Below are 21479 nucleotides of genomic sequence, written 5' to 3'. Positions count from 1 at the left end.
TAGACTGCACGTCCCTCAAAGTTGACACAAGTGTAGTACAAAGATATACTGACCTTGTTCACCGCTGGAATTCTTTGTGCACCCACTGCTCCCACTGTACAAGTTTCCTGAACAGGAAATTATTTTCTTTTTTCATAGCAAAGTATGGTGATGACTGTACTTGGTTGTAATTTGTTGGCAGATTCTTTATTGGTAATTACAAAATCCTCCACCTTAGGGGTAAAGTAGTGCACCTAGGAGAGCATTTTTACATATTTTGATTGACTATGCTAAAGTAAAAATTAGGAATCCCTAAAAATAAATACTGTAGCCTCATTTCCAATTCAAATTGTCACCACTGAATATCATCTACCTGATTTAAAACTTTTAAGAGACTCGGATCCTCTGGTTCTATAATTGGAGCTACAATCTGTTTTAGAGTTCAGCCATATATTTTTATGTTGGCGTAAATGTCTTCTTCGTCACATGGAAGTGCAAATGGGTTAACATATAACTTATGTCCTTTTGGCTGTTTTCCAATGTGATTATTGGCAGCTCTTTAAAAGCACTATGCTGGTGGCTGTTTTAACAGTATTGGGTATTAGATATTTGTTTGTCAGAAGACAGAAAGAGACTGTGGGCATCCCTTGGGTTTCCCTGTGGGACCAATTGAAGGATTCTCCTACAGGCAGATGGCTATCTGCATGACTTTATACTAGTGTCTGTCTCATGATGCTATCATTCTAGTAGACACACTGACAAGAACATTTGCACATAGAAGGATGAAGACACATAAAAATAGGGAGAGTAGACTTCAATGATGTAGCAGCAGGTTTAGTTTTAAGTTGCTCTTGAATTACAAACATAGGATTTATTTAACCATATGCAAAAACAGGTACTGCACTACATGAAAGAAACTAAACTTCAGCATTTATTTCAAAGTTGAAAGCTATCATTGGAGAAAATGGACTGTGGCATTTATACAGGAGACAATTATTCACATTCACATTCAACCATCAGATTCTGATGCCTGAATCTATTTGCGATAAAAGTGCTGCAAATACATCTCTTTGTTTTTTCCCCAGTCTCTCCTCTAATGCTGTGCAGTGGGTGGGGTCTGAACAAATGAGTGACGGCTCATGCGTTGTGCCTCCGCTCTGATCCATCTGGGACTCAGGCTCCTCACCGTTAACTGCCTGTGCTGCTGCAGAGCTGTCTTTTCCTGCCCCTTACCCCCCAACACACACACAAACACACACATACACACACTCATTATCCTTATCTGTACCCCCCCACCCCCCCTTTTTTTTTTTACTAGTTTTCTGTATGCAGTCTGCATCTTTACTCGCTCCCCTCCCTGCTAACGGAGGTGGGCAAGCTTCCCAGTGCTGGTGCATCTAGCAGGTGCAGCCTCTTTCTCTCCTCCCACCCTTGCTCTCTGCCTCTCTCTGTCTGTCTCTCCCTCTCACTCTCTCTCTTCTCTCGCTCAACCAGTGTGCACTCTGCTCTGTCTGTGCCTGCATTTTTTCTCCCTTCTCTTTCGTTCTTGGTCTCTCAGTGGCGGCAGCTCAGGGAAGCAGCTGCATGTTTGTCTGCATCCCAATTGCCACAGGTAAAGACAGCTGTATCATCTGATGTTGCTAACCCCGAGGGGGGTTGGGGAGCCTTTGCTGCTGTGGCTGCAAGTTCTCATCCCAGCGCGGGGTGCACATTTCTAATCATCTTGAAGAACGCATCCTAGAGGGAACGACGAGCAGAGGACCCCAGCAAACAGACCAACAAATCACACGCTGACTGGAAAGAGCACAGGCTTCCAGGGACTGAGGAAAATATAACACTTCTCAGAAAAAGAATCAGTGGGATATATTTTCAACATTGTGGTGTCCTGTTTATGATTTTCCTCTTTCCTCGTGTTTTCTATTCTTTTGCTTTCAATTCTTTTTGTCTTTTCCATGCTTCTCATCTTCTTCCTCTCACAATTTATTCCTCTGTGCCGGAATGCTCCCTGCAAATAGATGAGAAGAGGCTTTCTGTGCGCTTGCTGCAGTATTAACAAACAGTACACTGAGTCAGTAGAGAGCTGAGCGGACAGCTTGGAGGAATCTGATCCACAGCCGGCTGGAGAAGGAGCAGGATCACGCGTCGCAGTTGCAGATTTATCCGCCCTGTGATACTGTGCAACAACACCCCTCATTCTTTTCCCCCCACCATCCATCTCTCTGTCCTCATCTTGAGTGTTATTTTTTGACTGGATCAAGAAAATTAATTTGGATTCTACTGCTTTATTTTTAGCCTTATTGGAATATTGTAAATATAAAAAGGAGCAAAGGGGGTTTGGATTTTTTAGGTGAAACGGAGGAGGCTGCTTGAAAAGCAATGGGAGAGAAAGATTAGCAGATTATCATAGGAGAGTGTTGAAAAGACGCATAAGCGATACACGTCTTAGTGAGCACTCTTTTTTTAGTTATGAAAGAGACCGATTTTGGGATGTGAAGGACGCTGACTCGGCTAAAGCAGTCGGAACAGACTGCATCAGGAAACATTTTTTTTCTTTTTTTCGGTCCTGCCCAGGGTGGGGAAGCAACTAGACCCACCCTGCAAGTTTAACTCTCTGATTCGATAATACTGTCCCGTCGTGGATTCTACATGGAGGGGACACATTCGGCATGTTAAGGAAAAGTGTTTTGGATTCTTTTTCTCCTTTTTTGCTGCAATGGCATCCAAATACTGATGCCATGGATTTCCTACACGTACAGATGTAAATCTGTTTCTTCCCATCCATCTCTCCCTTCCATCTCTCCTTGTTACTCCCTATTAGAGGCATCACTTCTTCCATTTTTCCTCTTGTTAACCCTGCTGTGAAGACTATTGGAGTTCACTGTTGCTTCCGCTGGACATTGAGAGTTGAGCAGGACTAAACACGGACTAAACACTTATACATCTATGCCAGCTCTTCAATTTTTCTCTGGGTGTCTCTGCGTGTGAGTGTGTGTGCTTGAGCGTTTGTGATTGTGTGTATGCATGTACCTCCTGCACCTTTTTTCCTCTCTGTCCATCCTTGGAATACATATTTTTGTGTGTGTGTTATTGAGCGACAGATTCTGTGGGGTCCATTCCTTCAAATTTCCATTCGTTTTTTTCTTCTGGCCTTGTTGGAAACCTTTCTGCCATGTGCAAACAATGCCTATCACAGAGTTAACCCTTAATGAGCCATAAAGGACGACAGGGAATGATGAGTGAGTGTTCTGGGGCAGCTGCATCTGGGGCAGTAATCCTGGAAGAACCTGAAGGTTCGGGGGCTTCTGCGGGCCGTGGGGAGGGCCAGGCCCAGGAACAGGGTCCCCTTCGCTGTGCAGTTTGGCCTCGCCAGCAGACATGGCTGTGTGTGGTTCCATTACTTATTGGTTTTATTGGCCTTGGATTGAGCCTGATGCTGCTGAAATGGATTGTTGTTGGCACAGTGAGGGATTACGTCCCAACAGATCTAGTGGATGCAAATCGAATAGGACAAGATCCCATCTTCCTCTCCAAGCCAAGTGGGATTCCCAAGAGCCCCGATACTACCACTACTACAACTACTCCTACAATCGATAGCAGGAACCCCACTGCTAGAACTGCTACTGTGGCAAAAGGTAGAACTCGCACTACTGCTACCACCACAACTATAAATGCTAGAGGGGGCGGGGCGTCAGGCAGTCAGGTAACTCCTCGGAATCCTGGAAGCCGTAATGGACGTGGACCTTCAGGTTTTACCACAACTACTGCAGCACCACGCACAACTTTCATAATTGGAGCTGCAACATCTAGCTCCTCACCGCCCAATCCGACGGTTCTTCATGACTCTACACAGATGTGGACGGCAGAACATACTACTACAGAGACGATCTCCACCACACTCACCACACGTACGCACAGTCACCGCAAAACCCGTAAGTCTTTCATATACTACTGACTTGTGTTGTGTTTCAAAAAGCTCCACTGATTGGTTAATCATCACCAAATATGACGTCTGAACTCTTTTTTTTTTTTTTTTTTTTTTTAAGTGATCTTATGATTTCTTCCAAAACTTTTTTTGCAATTTACGTGCATGACCTTCCTGTTTGGGAAATAATGTTCTTGATGGGTTTTATCGTCAAAACATTGAAGATGAGTGATCAATAGTATTGATTGGTATAGCGAGGGTTTCTAAGCAGTAGTCAATAATCAAGTTTAGGTATCATTTTGAGTATATATAGGTTTGGAGAGTTTTTTGTGTTTCTCTAATAATCAAATGATCTTAAAATTCTTTTGCAAACAAACCACATGAAAAGATCTTCTGCAGCATCCTGAGTAACTTGAATAGAAATTTATTCTGATGCATCAGATGGTGAATCTTTCCCTTCTGTTTTTACCTCTGTCGTGCAACTGCTCATACTATTGATTTGAGCTACGGGGAATTTTCTTGCAGCAATCAATGAAGCACACACCCGCACGCAGAGACACACGCACACACACGCACACGTCTTCCTCCATGACAAATTTTTCAGCTCCCAAAATGGTGTCACATTGTGTGCTGAACCTTCATCTGCTTGTTATGTCCCTGTTTCTGATCTGGGCTTTGGACTACGCTCACAGCTTCACAGTCACAGGAGTTGCTTTATTTTTAACAGTGTGATCTCATGCACTGCATGTATCAAGTCTCTCGCATCTGTGCCGAGGGGTATAAAGCCTCACAAAGAAAAAACTCAAACCTAGCATGTATTTCGTGATTTTTAGCTGATGTGGGTTCCTACATTTCATATGCTGTTTATTCCTTCCTGCAGTTTAACACTGTAGTTAACTTTCAGTTGACATAATATCAGTTAATGAGTTAATGCCAACGCCATGATCAATTACTTGTGAACTAATAGATGAGAGTGCATGTCATATAATATATCGTTTATCATAGTATACATCATCAAGTATTTTGGAATGTATGATGCACACAATGCCCCCTATTATATTATGATAATTACATGTTGACAGTCATTTTTTAAGTATCTGATAAACAAAATCACTCCATTCCACCTTGTGTCTTGACTGCAAAGATGCAGCTGCTTCTTTTGTATCCATGATAATGAAAATGTCCCCAGATTACATGAGAGACCGGGGAATGTTCCCTCTGATAATTAGAAACATAGAGGAAAAATTGTGTATCATTTCATTACCAGGAAGAAAAATGGGAGCCATTCATCATCATCAGTTCATTTATTAATTAACCATTAAAAAGGAATGCCATTTCTCCACCAAGTGAAAACCATTAAGCTTCGGTGATAGATATCCTAGGGAAAATGTCATTCCTTCACCAGCTCGCCCAAGAAAGTTCTGGCGTTGCACAATTGGCAACTCGTTCGATAATCCTAAACACCCTCCACCCTCCCACCTCTTCTATTCTACCACCCACATGCTGCTTTGATTTGAAAAGGCCATCATTTTTACATTAACTATCCATTATGTGTAAATGCGTTATATAATATGACTGAATTGGCTGTGTTGGCTTGTGCTCAGAAACTGGAGAATTAAAGTATAGCGGGCCATCTGTGTGTTCTTATCAATGCTCTCCCTTCCTTTGTAGGTCACAAAATTAAGAGTGACACAGATTTGTATCTCACACTGGGCTGTGGTGCTGTAACTGATCTGTTAAGTGAGCAAAATAGTATGTTGCCGTGCACACGCTCTCAATGTAAACTTAAGATCCCAGATGTAAAAGTAGAGCATACCTAAAATATTGGCTAATTTTTGTTATTTTATTTTCATGACTAAAAGCATTTTTTATAATAAAAAATGATTTACTAGGTTTCAAATATTATTGTTAATGTAAACACAGAAATCTATATAAATAATTTCTTTTCTTAAAAAACGTTCGCCAAGCACAAAGCTCCTAGGAAAATAAGAAATAGGCAGTTATAAGCCTTTTTAGAGGGGGTCTAAAGTAATTCTCAAGTAATTCTCAAGTAATACTCAAGTATTTCAGCTATTCGTGGGCGGTTGGGTCCTTAACCACCGTGAATACCGGGGGTTAACTGTACTTTCATCCGCAGAACTCCTGGTGCTTTTTAGCTTTAAGGGATATTTGGTGACATTCTAGCTTGTCAGTCAAAAATTCAGGGTCTGGCAACTACAGGAAGATATTATAGTTAGCAAGTGTCACTTTGCAAGAGTGACTGACATATCTAAATCTGTCGCAAAATCTTAAGTTATCCCTATGCTTTAAGCTGTAGAAAAAAAGAGACCTAGGATAAAATATATCATTAAAAGGAGCCGAGTGACCTCTGTGATACAGGGCAAAATGTCACTAATCCCAGTGGGATAAAATGAACTGAAAACTGGATATGTGTTAATTTAACTAACTGTAACTAGTGCTTCAGATATAATGAACTAGAAATCAAAACATATACAAAATAAAAATAACACGTATTAGTAAAGAGTAGCAGATGAGACCATGTAGTCATGAGTAAATCCATGAAAATGTTGATTCAGTGGTGAGAATAGACCAGGACTTTGTGTTTTTGTGTATGTGTGTGACAGACATGCCACAAACACAAATGAGAGAGAGCGATGATGATACATTCAGTAGATTCTGATTTTTGATTGTTCTTTACGAAATCATTTTCAGTGTTAAGCTTCAGAAGATGTCGTAGTGCAGTCTGAGGTCTTTGTCTCCATGCTGAGCCACTCAGTGGGATTAGGTAACAGTCAAACACTGGCCCTGAAACCTAAATCCAGATTAACAGCCCATCACCATGACCATGGAAGCAACAGAATTACATCAGCCCACCTATCAGTCACATGCATTGTACACAGACTTACAAGCAGCAGCCTAACTCCTGCAGGATTGTTTTGATATATGATCTGTGGCGGGATGTTTTTCATTAAATGATGCTGAGGTGACATGTTTAAGGCAGCGTTTTGTCTTAGCCATGTTTTAGGATCCCTCAGGGGTACTGTGAAGCGGTCTGGGGAAGTAGTTTATGCTTATGTTAACAACACAGATATGACAATTACACAGAGTGAAGTTGTGTTTATAGCTTCATTCTGTGGCAACAGTATGATGTAGGGAAGTTGTATCTGTTTGTAGTGTTTATGACAAACATATATATTTTAAATATGCACATTTTTACAGAAAAGAAATCGACTTATTTCTTTGTGCAGATTCTATTATTTCATCTGGCCAGAGCCTTTTATGAGGACCTGTTTATGGTTAGCATATAAAATAAAAGGATAGTTTCTGGGCTGAGCTCTGGTTAAGAGAGATGCTTTTCGTCCCCTGTGTGGTAAAGTGAAACATACTGTAGTTGTGTTTTCGTCCAAGTTGTCTGATAAGGCTCTTGAGGTTTAATAAGATACACATTCCATGGTGGTGTTGGCATCCCTAACCCCAGTCTATCTTTAACCTCTCAATCATTACTATCATTCAAGACAGAAGAGTTAGTGCTATTATTGTTTGGATTTCAAAGTCGTTGTTTCCTAAAAGAACCAAAATATAAATTAAATGATCAATTTTGAAAGTATTCCATTCATATATTTCTTTCTAAATGTATCTGTTCAGTCACTCATTTCATCTCCCATTTAATCTGATGACGAGATCTCAACAGTAAATTAATCAGAAAATTAACTTCAGCTTTCGTCACCTCTGGCCAACGCCAGCGGCATCACTGTACATGTTTGCATTACACTAATCATCTCAGAGGGAGAGCTTTTCAGTTTTAAACCAGATTTTCCTTTTTAAACCAGATTGTACAGTTCGGGATCTTTACATTCGGATTAGCTGTCTGGAAGCTGCTTAGGAACAAGTTCCCAATGGGGTTTTTCTATGTACTCTATGTGTGTACTGTATTCATTGATGCCTGTGCCACAGCAGCCTATGACTAAATACAGCTATATATATTTAATGCATTTGAACTAGCTGCGACCACTTGTGTGAATAATAACGGAAATAAGCACCGTTCTAGAAGTCTGATTGCCTCCTTTGCAAAGAAACAACTTTTCTGCACAAAATTACAGCTTATGGTTGATGAAATGTGCTATCCAATATTCTCTTGTGCCCTGTAAGAAATGTGTTATATTTTCTCAAGAATTCTGCCAAACGGTTGAGGTTGTTACTTTACTGGGTTATCTGAGGTCTAAGCAAAAGAGAGAGAGAGGGGAAAAAAAGATCCCATACTATTTGTAATCAGTGGGCGGGCAACTGCACTGAGCCCCAGACTCCCATGGGCCCAGAAAGTCTCAGCCATCTGTTGTTAAGTTGATAAGCTGCAAATTTAGTTTTGGAATTTGTCATCTAATATTGAATTTAATCCATCAATGATGCCATAGCTTATATATTCTATGGCAATCCATAGCATTAATATTAATGTATCTTCCATGTAACGTGACATACCCCTATCTTACTGACTGCTTTGATACACACAAATGTAGCTATATGTGTGTGTGTGTTTTCCTTGTGATCCACCTTGAGTGGGATGGATATAACCAAACACAGATCAAAGCACCTTGAAGTTTTTTGCTGATGCAGGCTGCAGTGCTTGACCACTAACCGATCACCTGAAAACCTGTCATCTCATCTAGTCAGAGTTTTAATTTGCTCGAAATGCTGTGCAAACAAAGCTTAACATGCCTTTGATTCATTGTGATGAAATGTCTTGCAGGGAGAAGAGTGATGAAATTTTAATGATGCGAAAGAGAAACATGTTCAATATGTAGTGGAAAGTGTAAATAATTGAAAATGGCCCTTTCACGAATCATCCCATACTGAGTAATTCCCCACTTCAGTGAATGCAGGTGTTTAAGGTTCTTTCACTTTTTGCAATGGGCGAAATTGTTTTCGGTGGTGAGGAAAATAAGACTTGAAGGTTTAAGAATTTTTCAGAAATGTTTACCAAGGTTGAAAGTCTCCATCTGCCTCACTTCCTTTTTCCTGTTCGCCATCCCTTACGAGTACATCTATCAGCAGGGTCCAGATGATGATAAAGTACAAAGTGGTTAAATGCTGCCGCTAACTTCCGAGGAGCTTTTAATAATTCATTCAGGTTTAAGCTGCCTTGATTACATGAGGCTTACACTATTTTATTGGAGCCCATGGTGTTGAAGGTAACAGCAGATGAGATGTAGGAGAAGTAAATTCCTTTTCTGGTCGGGTTCTCCAGAGGAAGCTGCCACCTGCTAGCTAAGTGCTCCAGTGTTTCCATTTTCTAAGGTGTTTTCTAATGTGTGGTCATTCAGAGTGCTCGTGGAAAACAGAATCATCAATATCACAAACTGGAATTGCTTTTAAAAAATTAGCATTAGCAATAGCATTTTTATTATATATATTAGGTTGGACATAACACAAGGACTGTATTGATTTTTCTGGGTTGTTAAATATGAGAGTTTTCCATGGAGGTAAATAATCTACAGCCCCCCCTTTTCCCCCAAGCTGCACCTTCGCCTCTCCCTCTTATTAAATCTGTCAGCTGGCCTACAGCAGCAAACCGTTTAAAAAAAGTAAGCAAACAAATATTAGACCGTTATGAGTTCAACTGTAGCCAAGAGCTCTTTTTTCTGCATGTTTTGCTGTAATTATTTTTGGGGAGTTTAGACTGGGACACACAGCTCAGGGGGAGGGGAACTTAAATACCTAGTTGACCTGCAGATCAAGACCTGCAGAATCAGTGGACATAATAAAACAAAAAGTAATAATTGTATGAAACCAAGACGTAACTTGGCTGTAAAAATGTAAACAATGACCAATCGAAAACAAGTAGCTTGAAGTACCAGACGGCAAATCAAACATGGAAAAAAGGCAGCAAATGAAGATGTAACCTAGCAGGGTATCCTGACACCGTACAGCCTATAGGTCAATGGCCTATTTTGTAGTTTTAAACAGTGTGGTCTGAATCCAGACTTAAACAGAATGTCTGGTTTTGGGCAGGCACTGTTCTACCACTCTATCAATTTTCTATCAATTTCCATTTAACTCTCCATTTGTCGGAGGATCAGATAATCCGAAAGTTACGTTTGACTTCTGGTTGCCAGGATTCGTGTAGATTCACATTTGACATCTTAACAAGTAAATATTTCAGCTGTTGGCCCCAGACTCCAAACATGCTATTAACTAGATATTCAAAATAGCAGATCCTGCAACACTGAAAACATATGGAACTGGTAAATGCTTTGTAAGGACAAGAGAAACATGAATGTTCATATATAAATGCAGAATTTCCAGAACTAATTTACACTGTTTCAGTGTCATTTAGCATGTGTTCAGTATCATTTGGTGTTCAAGCAGCCTGTCAAAAACCAGGAAGGACTATGCCACGAAGGAAAATTGTCCATATGTAGACATTAACTTTCAAACTTCAAAAAAAAATTTATCTTTTTCCTATTCCAGTGTAAAATATTCAACACTGGTCTGAAAAAAAAAAAAAAAAAGAAACAAAACTCGTTCACCTTACATTCTGCTCATTATGCTGCTGGCACCTGGTGGTAAACAATGCGATTAGCAAAGATAAAATGCTGAGATAGAAATTATTTCACCTTGACATACAAAGGGCTAGCAGAGGGCCCAGCAGTTCAGCCCAGAACCAGTTCTAGTCCGACATGATTTCTTTCATTGACTAAGCCGCTGATTGAATTTTCTTTACACTGCTATCTCTCTCTGCCCCCCTCTCTCTCCTCGTGTCACTCACTGCATGTCTCTCAAGGTCAGCTTGACTGAATCATATTGCTGCCACTCCTGCAGCTGATGTTGACTTGACTCAGTGGAGTTGCATTATGAGTGGTTATATGCAAGGTAAAACTCAAAGTTAGCATTTCCAGTAAAGATGGAACGCAGGTATTGCAAAGTAAAATACATGAAAAGAGAGCATCCCTTGTTCAAAGAGCGAGAGAGAATAAAAAACGTGACACAAAAAGTAAGAAAAATTGTGTTTGGTTGATTATTTTTTATGCTGTAACATTACTTCTTGGCAGTAAATCTTATACTGTTGGAAAGCCTTTTTATTAGCCTTTAGATGATGCTACATTTGCAAGGAAAATGCATTTGTAGGTTGAGCAGCAGAGTTGAGTATGTGGGCTGGGCCCATGAAAAACTTACAGCTTATTCAGCAAAGAAACAATTGCCTTGCTTTCGTGCAGTTTAATTGAAATGTAGACATGTATTATCTATTCTGACATACAATAATGTGTAATACAAACTAGACAAAGATAATCTCGTTTTTATCAATCATCAACATTTCATTGCATATCGTGAAGAAATGTAATATTGCATCAAATTAAACTTCAATTAAACTGTTTAACAATAAACATTCTAAAAAGGTAACCAAGGTGGTTCAAATGAGATTTTACAAATACATGATCTTATGAACTATAATGTTAAATCTAATTCCTTTTTACATTTAGCACTGCTGCTGCATACGTTATCTTCCATTTAAGGTCTAAATAAAGATGCCCTCATTGTAATCTAATAAGCCAATTTTCCTGACAATTATTTTACACATTAGCATTACCTAAGTGGTTCCAGCTTGTTGTTTTGTTATTGGTAATGATATATTTTCTAAATCTAGGTGTCTCCATTATATGAGCAACCTTAGCCAAAGCATCCTATGCAGGTTATTGATCCCATCGTGATTGTATCCTAGTCTTTTGCCACTCAGCAGTTTAGCAGGCAGCCCTGTGAGCAAACGGGCCTGCGTATGGGTGTGGGTCTGATTATCCTGTGCTCACTGCATTTTGCTGTGGTTATTTTTAGCTTCAAAGATTGTTGCCAGCTTCTCTCTGTGAGGCTGCGTGGACTGGCTTTTCTGGTGGAGGCCTTGGAACTGACAGCACTGGAGGAAATAGAACAAAGAACCACGGAGGCAGACAGTTGAAACAGTGACTTTAGTGTCAGTAGAAAATGTTTTTATTTGGGAAGCATAACAGCTAGGGAGGATTTAGCATGTTCAGCTCAGTGAAAAATGATTTCTGTCTTGTGTTTGTTTATTTTGGGGATTCTGCCATTGTACCGTATCTTATTATGCAAAGTAACTGCAATTGTCTTCAATAAGAGTCTAAGGATGTAGGAGGCTATTTTCCAGGAAATCAGAGCTGTTAAGCAGGCATTAGTCATTATGTTACCATGCTGAAGGCAACAGAAAGCTATCCAGAAGGTCACTTTCACCTTTGTGAAAAAACACACTTCAGTCACACACACACACACACACACACACACACACACACACACACACACACAAATTCATTTTCACTACCAGCTTGTCACACATTCATTCTTGGTTAGGACTATGGGTGGGACACAGTAATGTAGTATATGCTTCATTGTTTCTTCCTTCAATACAATCATCAAAGCACTGCCATCAGATATGATTATCAGAGCCCTGTGTCAACACATTTTAACACACTGTCTACCATTTTAAATCCACTTTTGATATTCAAATTGTGTAACTATGTGTAAGTATAAAACTAGAATAGGGAGGCTGCAGTGGTGTGACCACATAAATCACAGGAAATTGAATCCCACATAGGTCCATCATTTCTATACTTTTGTGTTTCATTGTTTTGAGATATTTTTTTCCAGTCACATTTTGGTTTAGCTATAGACAACCAGCTATTTGGTTAGGTCTGAGGGGGGGAAATCATGGTTCCTTTCAGCAAGCAGCCAATTTCAGCAGCCTTGTTTATTTATTCTCTTCTGCATATCTATAACAGGTCTTGAGGGTCTGCTATTTAAGTTTGCTCAGTATATAAAAATATGCAAGAGGTATCCTGTGTATTTAAATGTGATGTTGAGGTCGTATGGGACAAGTTCAGAGTGGAGCTGCCATCATATGAGAGACAGGGGTCCTCTCAGCTCTTCAAGCAGATGGTCACATCATTTCTGTTTTGTAGCCTGACAAAGAGCATGTGTTTGTGTGTATGTCTAAACAGGAGATTCAGTATTCTACCACTGTGGCTGTCTCTTTTAGTCTATAATGCTGTCAAACAGTTTGTGTTGTACCTCATATATATCTATTTGTGTGTTTGTGCATATATGCAAAAATCTTCTTCGTACTTCTATGCCTAGTGTCTCCTGTTCTCATGTCTCCTGTTTTTCTGTCTGTCCTCGGGACACTTATGAGGTCAGACCAACTTTCTGTGACAAGCCAGGTGAACTGGTGGGTTGTCTGTATGATTTCGAAGACACAGGCCTATTTATGACAGATGGACTCCTTTGCTTTCTCTCCTTCGGCTGTCTGACTCAGAATTTGGGAACAGATAAGAAAAAAACAAACAAACTATATATTGTACAATAAGGCTGATGTGACTGAGCATGGTTTAAAAGCCAAAGGCAAGAAAGCAATGAATGGCAACAGAAAAATATGGGGACAAATTATTTATTAAATTAATAAATAATAATCATAATAATTTGATCCAAGGTATCCACTGAGGATGCGCAAACAGAATTACAAAGGAAACCTTCCTATATTGATAAGATGAGGGGGAAAGGAAAAGAGCCTTGGTCCATTGCAACCGTGCACTCTCCCTTCATCCCCCCCCTATTTTCTCCTCTCTGCCCACTCAGTTCATTTACATTTACATTACACCCAGCTGGACTTGATTTGGTGGCCAGTTATAGATGCCGAGATTCTGATGTTGTTTATCGTAATGGGCTCTGGGGGCTAGCAGTGTCAGCTGTTTGCAAGGTGGTAAGTGCAGTCAGTTTGCTAGTTACAAACTAAGTAGCTTGCTGCAGTGTTAGCAACCTAAGAAAAAATAGAGTTTAATGTCTGCTGCTTGTCACAGTAACTAGCTAGTTGGGATATCTAACAAAGTCTGTTTGCAGTTAAACCCTTTTGGACCTGTTTTCTGGACCTGAGCTTTGACACATCTTATAGAAATCATTATATCTGTAATAAAATACGATAATTGCAGTGATTAATAAAAGCACCTATTGTCTAATAACAGCCATAAGTGTTAGACTTAGAGCATAATAAATCATTTGAAACCGTACAGAGTTGTTGTGTGAAAGCCAGAGATGGCTAATTCAGGCTGATATCATTGATGCAACTGTGACACAACTGTGACCTCATCTACCCCACTGAAACTAATGCTGTCAGAACAGGGTATTTTGTGTAATACCAGATGGTCATTCATGCTGGAAAAAAACTCAGCTGAATCACTGCTCAGAGACCAGACAATTCCCCAGCCGCCAAAATGTAACACATTGCTCCTCTATAGCAGAGTTTACACTTGCTGCACATTATTATTATGATTTATTTTATTTTCTATGGGAATTCAAGTTCATAAATAGAGTTGTTGTTAATTTGACATCTTTAGTAGTATTTTTGGATTTTTAAGATCATCACTGCGAGTTTTTTTGTTTGCAAACAAATACACAGCTGATGCTGAATATGTTTCCATAGAGAAGTGCTGCTTCTACAGTGCTGAGGTATTACTCACACATTTACCCATTATTGAACAGTCAGTTTTTAAAGTGGTTAGATATTGCTGCCCAGGTAAAGCAAAGTCCTCACAGCTGATATATATGTAGTCTCTCTCTCCCTCTCTCTCTCTCTCTCTCTCTTTCTCTCTCTCTCTCACACACACACACACACGCACACGCACATGCACATCATGCACAGGCTGTTGCTAAAGTAGGTAAGGTAAAGTAGGCTTAATACGTCAGCTAAATGAAGATGAAGCACTGAGGGAGATGCGGTTTGAAAGAGTGCAAGAATGTGTTAACAAAAGGAAACATTAGGAGCAGACTGAGATGTAGACCAAAATAGTCCATCAATCCATACATTTTGGAGGGGGCTGATGCATATAGCAGCACGCAGTCTCTGCGAGCCAAAGTAGACCCCAGGCAGCTTTCCAGGCTATCACAAAGCTAATGCATACACACGCAAAACATCTCATTCACACTTAAATTGACACTGGAGGCAATTTGGGCTCCCAAATGAAGTTCAGGAAACTTGCAAAACCCATACTGATGAGGCAAAAACATAAGATCTTCGTGTCTCACATAAACACTGCTCAGAGCAGTTAGACATGCTAAGACTGAGGAAGCAGGATAAACAGTTTTGTGCAAACTATGAAAGCTAAGAGAATGGTTACTTAATCAGTAAGTCCTCTTAATGTTGATTAAACTAATGATTTTGACAAAATGTTTGTGTCACAACTACAAAAACGATCTGGCATGGTTAGAGTTCAGCAATAACTTTATGAACTATCTATGATAGGAAATATTCTCCGATCAGCTAATTATTCATCTTCATGCTTTTTGTCAAGTTTCATTCTGGCAGGCTGTGGTGCCCCAATACTGACAACAGTTATTCAATTGAAGTAAACTGTGCACTGAACAATCATCCAGTTTGATTATAACGCCCACTGATGTTGCTGAGATGCATGCCATCGCAGTATTATCTCGGTAAAGGCAAACTGAAACGGACAAATAGAAATTACACCACATCCTGGCTGCCCTACCTGTGCAGTTTCCTGTGTCTTTATGGGACATGCATTTATGGAGCAGTGGGCATGTGTGATACAACACAGCACAAACAGTTTGTGCCATGAATACTCTCTTTTCCTACATATAAAAAATCATGTTATGATAGTGAACTATGAATAAAACAGCTTTAGTGATGAAATTTTTCGGTGATTAGCTGGACAGTGGACTTTCAGTCATCGCTCTTTACGTTTTGAATCTTTTGCTTAAATTGTTTCTATTACACAATAAGTCAAACGTGGCCTGTGGTTTAGATGTGCTTGATTCCTGCAGAGATGAACACATCAGAGTCATGAGCTGTCAACACTCCATCCGCCACATGTCAGCGGTGACTGATGTCCAGCGGCAGCACTCTCTCTCTCGCTCTTTGTTCTCTCTGTTTCGCAAATCACAAACACACACTTTCTGCAGCACATGCAAACCACTTGTGGACACACACATCTACACACCACCTCCCACATGAAAACAGCTAGGGCATCGCACTCGTGGCCATGTGCCCTGAGAGGAGCACAGAGAAAGATGGACAGGCAGCAGGGACACGGAGTCAACTTCTCACTTCAGATAATGAACCACATGTGAAGCATCAGCTCAGCTCCAATTAGATCAGATGATAATTATCTCAGCACAAGTCACTCATCCTAATCAGGCTGTGAACTGCTTGTTGGGTTAGAGAGGATGTTAAGTAAAGCAAAAGCAGCAGAATTCTTATTTGGGGCTGCTGTGGAGCCTTTTGTCATCTTTTTCTTTGTACAGAAATTGTTTATTTGCCATGACTGATTGAAAATCGTTGATCTTTTCTTGGTAATCATGCTGGACAACACCTGTGTCATTACTATTCTGCGCTGTTATACAAATTCTAATTTAAATTCCTGATTTGCTATTGTGTTGCCAGTTGAGGACACTCAGAAGTGATTTAGCTTTTCAGTACATGAAAATTTCTCTGTTGAAAATGTTCAACCTGCAACGTCTTGGAAAAACATTCTGGTTGTTCATAGCGTTTACATTCGTGAGTCAGAAAAAAAAGACAATATTATGTATGGACCTATTAACCCGAGTACTTAAAATTAAATCCATGCCTTTTGCATTGTTTTCTTTAATTATTATAACTCACTTAGTACTCATAACTCAATAGTACTTTGAAATATGTAAGAAAAGTCAATATACCCTCATATGGAGATGCAAATAAAGGTGTGTGACTATAAAATCTGCAACATTTTAACCGTACAAATTCCCACCTGTACTAAGTACTTTAACATAAGTTAAAGTTGTTTTCCTTCTGTTTTGGTAAGAGTCAATACAAAGGCAAAATCCAGTTACAGAACACATGGAAACACAAGAACATCTTTAAAAAAAAAAAAAAAATATTATATGATAATCAATAATCCACTTATCAATAATAAAATCTATGTTATTGATCTGTTATTTATTTTGTGCGTTTTTCCTGTTTATTGTTTTCTGTTTGTCCTCAGTTACCCTTCTCTCTCAGTCTCTTAAACGTGTAAAAGAGGGAAGGTCAACTTAACCATGAATGACCTACATCGATGACAGTTTGGCCTTGTGTCTGTCTCAGTCCCGTTAGCGTTGACTTTGACATTTGGCAGCTGACCTCAGTAGAGCACCACTCTGCTCCCCTGTAGTAGATTTATGATCTGTTTGAACATAAATAGAGAAAACGTGTACATATACCTTTTTTAAATTCAGCACGGACACCACAACATGAATAATAAATATATCACCTTCTTACAGTGTGACACAATAGACTTTCTTTTTTACAGAAACTCCATACTGAGAATATTCTCTGTGGCTAAGCTTGAGCAGAAGTATATGATGACTATGGCAAACTGGTTGGAAGTATCTGACAACAAGGGACTACAAACTACGAAAACACAAAGAGGAAAGAAGCCAAACCCCTGTACTGTTAAACCAATGACACACCAGTCCACCGTGTGTATGTCATGCTTTGCCTCTCCAAAGCACGAAATGGACAAGCATGCAGAAGTTGCAGCAAGCTGCCCCAGCTGAACATAAACACGGGACAGGGTTTAAAGCGGTTTTACTAGCACATTTACATGTAAATACACATTAGCCACCTAGCTTAATCATTTCAAGCATAAAGGGAGAATGCACTTCATACCTTCTTTGGTCACTAGCGACTTCTTGGCTTTAAGTATATTATCTCCCCCCTGTTGGTACGGCAACATCTGCTTCACCTTTCCAAAGTGTGGCATCCACACAGTGGTCCAACATGGCTATTTCACGCTTCGCCATGATATTGGGTTGGTTAAACAGGATGATGTCATATCCGGGTAATTTAAGGGTTAACCCTGGGTCTACTGTGCTATTAGGCTTGGATATATTGATGGTGAGAATGAGATGAGATAGATGTTTAGAATGAGATCATTCATCAACAGGAATAAATGAAAACAAAAAGCCAGTGGTGTCTAATGTGTTTGCTTTGCCCTGTTGAGCATCACTAATAGAGATTCTTTTTTTTTTCTTCTTCCCTACCCTAACCCGACAAGGGTGCCAACAATTAATTTTGTTCTATAGTCCTTAATATATAATCATGTTTGTCTATTTATTCCTTAATATTACACCGTTAAACACCATTAGACGTGCTGAGAAACTATCCTTTAAATATTAATGGAAAAATTGATTATAATCCATCATCTCCTCCCATGTCTTAATGATAGAGTTGTGATACTGGGGGGGGTTAATGAAGCAGATAGCTAGCTTTTTTCTGGCTTTTAAAGCCAGGCTTTTCAACTGTTACTGACCAAAATGTTTGAAGGACACACACATTGTTACAGCCATTTAATACTACCGTTCTTTTCCTTTCACACACACATACACTCACAACACCTGTTTCTCTGCCACCGCTGTGTTGCTTTGGGCTTGTATTATACTTTTAAAAGCTCCATGTCAGCTGCTTTGTTGCTACACTTATCCATGTTTGCGATTGATCAGACTCTTCCAACATCACCCTTTTCATGGGAATGTGGAGGGAAAAGTCTGGGTTACCTTAGTTGGTAGATAACCACCCTTGCGTGACTGCTTATCCTGATTGTTGATGTTAGGATACGTGAAAAAAACAAACAGACAAAAAAAATCATCCTGGGTATGCTGAACTTGCTCATAGCAAGGTTGAGTGGAAGAGAGAGCTGGCTAGCTCATAGGGCTAGCTTCTACAGCCTGGGAGACAAGCAAGCTCCATTAGCTCACAATCATCAAAAGCCAGCCAATTCTAACCAATCTTTGTCCAGTGTCAGTATGAACTGCCTCTAAGACATTGAGAGGTTTATCACATAACTGTCCCAGTCACTTAAAACCAAAGGATTGTGGCATGTTGTACGATTTTCTTATAGACTAGTTTTTTAAATTCTTTTATTCTCTTCCTCTTTCTCCCTAAAATACAGAAGGATTGCTGCAATGTTCTCCTTGGCAGTATGTATGTTTGTTTTTTGTTTTATTTTCTATTCTATCATTTTAATGCACTTTTCTATTTGCACATAAACGAGCCTTAGTGTAGATTCTTTAAATGCTTTAAACTTGTGAAATATCTCAAAAAAGCTTGTGTTTCATAAAAATTGGTTTTCTGAAATGTATGCATTATCAAAACTTGTTTATAACACATTCCACTTTCACTCATTTCTTTTTCTATATGGCTTACAAAGCGCCCATTTACTGGAGAGCAAAGTGTGCACAAATCCACATTAGGTGAGCAGCAGTGAGCTGTCATGATATGTCAGAATTAGTGGAGCTTGCCAAATTATGTAATCTTTCACTTCCGTTTATTTTCCCAAAGGCAGTTGATGCTCTGAAACACTGATGCACTGATTTATGTTTGGTTTGGTGAAACTTTATGAGGTAAAATTTCATATTTGGATAGACCGTTCTGTTACAGTGAAACAAGAGCTGTTGATTTTCCAGCTGATCACGATGCTACACTAACCTGTGATCAAGAGCTCTGCATAGCTACTGAAATAATGAAATCCATGGATACGAGCTTCCTCCAAATGGTGGGTGGCCTCAGCTGTAGAGATGGGATGAGGAGTGTGGGAGGGGCTCTGAGTAGTAAAAGTCTACTCCTCCCCATTAAAAGAAGCCGGTTGAGGTGGTTCAGGCATCTGACCAGGATGCCTCCTGGGCAATAGAATAGAATAGAATAGAATTCAACTTTATTGTCATTGCACATGCACAGGTACAGGGCAACGAAATGCAGTTTGCATCCATCCAGAAGTGCTTTAGTGATATAGATATATTACAATATATATTAGCAATAATATAGATATGTGAGTATATTACAGAAATGGGTCTATTATGGTATGTTATAATGTACACGGTATAAGCCACCAGTAGGAGGCCCCAGGGCAGACCCAGGACATACTTAAGAGATTAGATCTCTCAGCGCGCTTGGGACTCCCTTGATTTCCTTTAGAAGAACTGAATGATGTGGCCAGGGAGAGAGAGGTCTGGGTGTATCTGATCATGTATCTGACATGATTGTTGTCCCAGTTGCATGGACCTGGATAAGGACACTGGATGCGTAGATGACATTTGCATAGAAACCTAAGAACTATTTTTCACTGGGTCTCATAATAATCAGATTTGAATTCTATATGCGTGGCTTTGCCTGTGTTTACTTGTGAGCCTTTATTAAATCTCATCCAGTATGTTAACGATAATCTGAACATCATGGTCTAACAAACATCTAAACTTCCTATCACATCTCTATCAAAAGCACCACACTGACTGTACAGAGAGACTATTAACTTCCTGAGCAGGGCTTCAATGGGATTAATGTGATTTCACTATTGACCTTGTTCTGTCTGCCTCTCTCTCTCTCTCTCTCTCTTGCACTTCTATTTCTCGCTCTTAGTACTCAGTTTCATCATGTGAAGTTACAAAATGTTACAGATGTTTGCTTTCAGTCACGAACGAATCTTCACTACCCCGTCAGCGACCTTAATCTGCCTTACCTACATACTACATTTTTTTTTCTCTTATATATTTAGGCCTAGTTCTTGTTTCTTATTTAAAATAACAAGCAAGCAGTCCACACATGTTGACTTGAGAATATGGCTCTTTTATAACACAGTGTAACACTTCAGAGAGCACATTCTCCACAGTGAATTTTTAACAGAAGTCCATTGGACGACCCCTAAATTTTCTTGCTCCTTTGTGAAATTCATGGCCAAATTCCACAGATCCCAAATTCCATCGCATTTCATGGAATTTGGCTCCGTAGTTGTGTGTTATCTTGTGAATTTCTTAAGAAAAAAACAAACTCACATTCAAGCATCATTGATCAAATACTTTCTTATTGGGTTACTGAAGACAAAAGAATGTGTTTTGCTGTGCCTGAGTCCACCAGATATTCATTTTCTATTACAGACAATTTGGATGTTGTGTAAATGTAGATGAAAACATTACAAAAACTCAGACATTTTTATGTAACATAACATCACGCTGGTCATTTTTGTTTATTGTGCTGTAGAGATACCAGTCAAACTTAGTTTGCTAACCATTTAGCACCAACTTTTACTGTAGCATTGACATAGACAGTCGATGTCTACCTGCAGTCAGCAGAAACTGATGAAGTCATTTGGATGAGTGACGAAACGTTTCTCCCACTGAAAACGCTCCGAACTGAATCAACTTTTTGGGACAGTCGATGTAGAGTCCACCGTGCCCTCACTAACACTAACTTCAATACAAACAATTATCTCTTTTTTTGAGTCCGTGCCTAATTGACCACTTGTTAATTATATTCCAATATAATGTCTATGTTTCTATACTAATTTTAGTACTCTACATCAGACAACAATGGGGAAATATTTTGGCAGGCATAGCATACAGGAACATCTGCACCGAGTATGGCCTGGAGGGCCAGAGGTCAAAAAGAACACGCCCACTATGGTTGTTGAGCATGACCGAGCTAAGGTCCTGTGGGACTTCCAGATACAGACAGACAAACTGGTGATGGCTAACCAACCAGACATAGTAGTGATGGATGAGC

General features: G+C 39.6%; 1 protein-coding gene across 3 annotated transcripts in view; it reads left to right on the top strand.

Annotated features, from left to right (window-relative positions):
* The first annotated feature begins 1411 nt into the window (after positions 1 to 1411).
* The window catches only part of LOC120734939 (pro-neuregulin-3, membrane-bound isoform), a 331347-nt gene continuing 311279 nt past the window's right edge, over positions 1412 to 21479 (top strand). For 2 of the 3 annotated variants that reach the window (XM_040034066.1, XM_040034064.1), the window contains exons 1-2: positions 1412 to 3908; positions 14608 to 14610. In XM_040034066.1, the coding sequence (XP_039890000.1) occupies positions 3185 to 3908; positions 14608 to 14610 (727 nt within the window). In that variant the 5' untranslated portion in view covers positions 1412 to 3184. The remainder of the gene's footprint in view (positions 3909 to 14607; positions 14611 to 21479) is intronic. The other variant, XM_040034065.1, reaches the window with a different exon arrangement.

This window comes from Simochromis diagramma, unplaced genomic scaffold (genome assembly GCF_900408965.1).
Source record: "Simochromis diagramma unplaced genomic scaffold, fSimDia1.1 OVJJ01000176.1, whole genome shotgun sequence".
In the NCBI taxonomy this organism is placed as follows: domain Eukaryota; kingdom Metazoa; phylum Chordata; class Actinopteri; order Cichliformes; family Cichlidae; genus Simochromis; species Simochromis diagramma.
Note: the sequence above shows the minus strand (reverse complement) of the source record. Positions and strands in the feature narration are given on the sequence as shown.